The 3,576-nt window shown below is 39.0% G+C and overlaps 1 protein-coding gene across 2 annotated transcripts; it reads left to right on the top strand.

Moving 5' to 3' along the window:
* The first annotated feature begins 489 nt into the window (after nt 1-489).
* LOC100281270 (uncharacterized) lies at nt 490-3,070 on the top strand. 2 transcript variants are annotated; one of them, NM_001154189.2, is made up of 4 exons: nt 515-997; nt 2,143-2,201; nt 2,620-2,676; nt 2,840-3,070. In NM_001154189.2, exons 1-4 carry the CDS (start codon nt 539-541, stop codon nt 2,919-2,921), a joined length of 657 nt encoding a protein of 218 aa, NP_001147661.2. In that variant the 5' UTR covers nt 515-538; the 3' UTR covers nt 2,922-3,070. The 2 variants fall into 2 exon arrangements, with proteins under 2 accessions (XP_023156042.1, NP_001147661.2); XM_023300274.2 differs by lacking the exon at nt 2,620-2,676 and having other exon boundaries at nt 490-997; nt 2,840-3,037.
* Nucleotides 3,071-3,576: the final 506 nt, after the last annotated feature.

The following is a 3,576-nucleotide window of genomic DNA, read 5'->3' as shown; positions in this document are numbered from 1 at the left end:
AAACCGAGCTTTTTCAGTTGCTTCGCTTGGTTCACATATGTGTTAACAGGTGTTTAGAACTTATCCAAAGTGTTGAACTACTGAAAGTTCATCTTCTCCAAAGTTTACCCTTTTTGCTTGGAGTTGAGTTGTTTTGGACTTAGAAACTTAGAGATTGATCCTATGAACATGTGAGTCATGGGATTACCACTATACGTCGGTTTGTTTGTTTAATTTTCTTTATTGTCATGATAGCATGTTAGATTTGTTGCTACATTTATTAATTATCGATACCTTTGTTGCTAATTTAGTATTTCTCCACATTTATACTGTTGTTGGCACAATTACTTACGTATAGGACACACTTAGGACACATTTAAAGTTGTGTTGCTGCAAACACGTTTATTGCTTAAATTTCTTCTTTTTGTTTTGTAGCTTATGCCTAGAATGATTAAAGTTGTGTTGCTGCAAACACGTTTATTGCTTAAATTTCTTCTTTTTGTTTCATGTAGTTGCCCTACTACCCTGGTCATTAATCAGTTTCACCGCTGGGTCAGCCATGGCCGCCACATCCATCAAGGTCGCGCACCTCACAACCCTCGCGCTCTTCTCTCCGACTCCAAACCCCTTCGGTCCGAAGTCCAGCAAACACAGAGCTAGAGCCCCACCACCCATCTCCATCTCCATGGATCCGGCCCTCGTGGACCCTGCCCACCTGCAGGCCCTTATGCTCGCCTGCGGCCACTCTTGCACGCTCCGCCTCTCGCCGGCGCTATCAGTTTCCGCCGTTGAGCCGGTCGACCTCAGCAAGCTCCGGACTGCCCTTGCGCACAGCTTCGTCGTCGTATCTGTCTTCTGCGGTGCTAGGTTCTTCACACATGACAGGGAAAGGGAGGGGGAGGGACAGAGATTCTTGGGCTTGGAGATCGGTCTCGATCTTCAGGGTGAGCGGCGCCTTGTCGGATTCGGGCGCGCCGTCTCCGACCTCGGGCTCACCGCATCCGTCCATGACATTGTGGTAATGTTCTCTTTCGCAGTGAATTTGCCCGTGGTAGCGAACCCTGATTGTGTGGGTAGAAACTATTAACTGTGTGAAACCTTATTTTTCTATTCTGTTCTTGTTAACCTCATTGGCATTAACACATTTTCCATCTGTCATTTCTTGCAAAAGAATTGATCTTTTTTTTTTGGAATCTGTGAAGAGACATTGCTACTGGGCTAGAGGAAGTGTTTATTTGATTGAATACCATGGAACATTAACAAAAACAAGGGCAAGGTTGTTTCGGTTAGCAGATTGTGGATTGTGGCTTTTAGGTTGTTACAATCTGCAAGATGAAACAAAGCAGCCATAAGATTCTATTGGTCCACAGGCCAGATTATAAAGGTCCAACAATCTTCTTCCACATTTGCAAGACAAACAAATAGGGCCTAAGAACACATAGCCTTGTAGAAATAACAGTGGTTTTGTCCTAAACTTACAATGTAATGCCTATTGATTGGTAAGCAAGTTTGGAAGAATAAGCTTCTGCATTACTGTACTTCTTTCTGTGCTTTTGCATTAATAGTGTGTTATCTTGTACAAATTAACCAACAGTAAGTAAACTTCTTGTGTATTTCTATTGAAAGTTTCTATGTAGCATTAAGTGCAACTTGGCAAGTTTGTTTTGAATTAATTGTATTGGAATTTTGGGCATTAGAGCAATCACAACCCAGAAACTACTAAGTGATTTCCATAGCTGCCACCTCACTAAGAAATCACTCATAGAAGCTATAAGTTTCAACGCTAATTTTTTTTTGTTGTGGTGTCGTAATAAATCTGGATGTGACGACGCGGCAAGTGAGCTGTGTGTGGGCTTCACAGATGGAAACTGGATGCTCATCTCCAACGCTAAAACAGTGGTTTTTTGTGTCTTCGTTGCGCGTGTAGATCTGATTTCTCAAGGAGGAAACCATTTTTCCCTCTTTCTCATTAATTTTCTTGCTATGTCACCAAATTGCTTGTGGCAGCTAAATAATGCTATAGAAACTAGATGATGTGGATTGTGGAGGGTGCCAAATGCAGTAGTCTAGCTTTGATATTTTATACTTCTGTTCCAAAACAGGAAAAAAAAAACTTATAGATATGTCACATGTGTTCATATAACTAGTTTCAGTGACTTACAGGTACATCCATTACTACAGAGGAGAGGAATTGGCCAAAAGATAGTGAACAAAATTACAAGGTAACTTGCTGATTTTACAATAAAAATATCGCACATTATGTTCCCACTACAGAAACCATGGTTGCTGCCTACAGGAACTGAGTGTTTCTTCTAACCATAATGTGTTCGACTCAAATGATCTTTTATTTTGAATCAAGTATCATAGAGAAAAGATGAATATATGCAGTTTTAAATGCTTTAATGATAAGTAAAATTACTTGTTATAGAGGGCAAAACTAGTACCAAAGGCTCTCACATAAGTTGAGGCTTGAGGAAGGGATAAACCGTGGCAAGCATGTCCTCCGCAAATGTGGAGAAGCTACTTTGAACCCACGATCTTATAATCCGTGATAAATTGTTTTCTGTAATCCGTGATAAATTGTTTTCTGGTAGAAAGTTATGCTTGATCCAATAGTTCATTGCTGGAAAATATCTGCAGGGTACTTCATAGCAGAGGTATATATGACATCTCTGCGTTATGTACAGCAAAGGAGAGGTATGGCATTGATATCTAGTTTAGCTGACATCACGTGATTTTCGTTGTTTTCTGCAGTTTTAATGCCATATCATTGTCACTAAATATAAATGTGGATTCTTATCTTAATATTCATAGATGTATGATGATGACATTTATTCATATATTATGGTTCCTTTTGCAGGCCCTTTTTTGAAGCTTGTGGATTTGGTGATGATATGATGGGTTCAACAACAATGTTGTATACTAGAAAAACACAGAAATAGAGTTCATTAAAAAGTTCTCAATTGGTATAATGTTATTTGTTGATATGATAACTCATCTGTTGGTCTTCACTGCTGATGTTTCAAAGCATTACTCTCAGAAAAGGTTGATCTTCACAGCTGATGTTTGAAATCATTTTACTCAGAAAAAGGGGGGTGGGTTATGAGATGTAGCAGTTATCTCAATGTGCGCACCTATTGGGAAAAATAATCACAATGGAGTCGTGACGATTAAGACAAGGACAATCTATTTTATAAACTAAGAACTCTAATTTTAAACTTTAATTTTATAGAGTCAAAACCTATATAATAAATAAATTATCTATCTGCAACTATAGGATAAGCTTGATTGTATGTGTTGTTGTCTCTATCGTAAAGGGTTAGGTAACTAGCGTAATAATTAAGGGGGTGTTTGAGGACTTCGTTTTTTTTAATACAGTGATGTTTGAGAATATACTATGGTTATACATAGAGGTGTTTGGGAATAAAAAAAAATTTGTATTAAAACCCAAAGTGTTGTCAATATACCGAAGTTTTTATCTATGGACGGGCTATGCGGCTCGGCTAGATATTGATCCGTTCGAGTTTAAGCCAGCAGCCACATAGTCAGATCGGCTTAACTTGTTTACGAGCTAAAATTGGCTCAAGCTAAGATCGA

This window comes from Zea mays, chromosome 6 (genome assembly GCF_902167145.1).
Source record: "Zea mays cultivar B73 chromosome 6, Zm-B73-REFERENCE-NAM-5.0, whole genome shotgun sequence".
NCBI classification, from domain to species: Eukaryota; Viridiplantae; Streptophyta; class Magnoliopsida; order Poales; family Poaceae; genus Zea; species Zea mays.
This window is presented reverse-complemented; position numbering and strand designations above follow the sequence as displayed.

Coding starts and splice junctions, on each gene's coding strand:
- LOC100281270 (NM_001154189.2), top strand. CDS start 539: ATGGCCGCCACATCCATCAAGGTCGCGCACCTCACAACCCTCGCGCTC. Junction 998..2,142: donor CATCCGTCCATGACATTGTG/GTAATGTTCTCT, acceptor AGTGACTTACAG/GTACATCCATTACTACAGAG. Junction 2,677..2,839: donor TTATGTACAGCAAAGGAGAG/GTATGGCATTGA, acceptor TTCCTTTTGCAG/GCCCTTTTTTGAAGCTTGTG.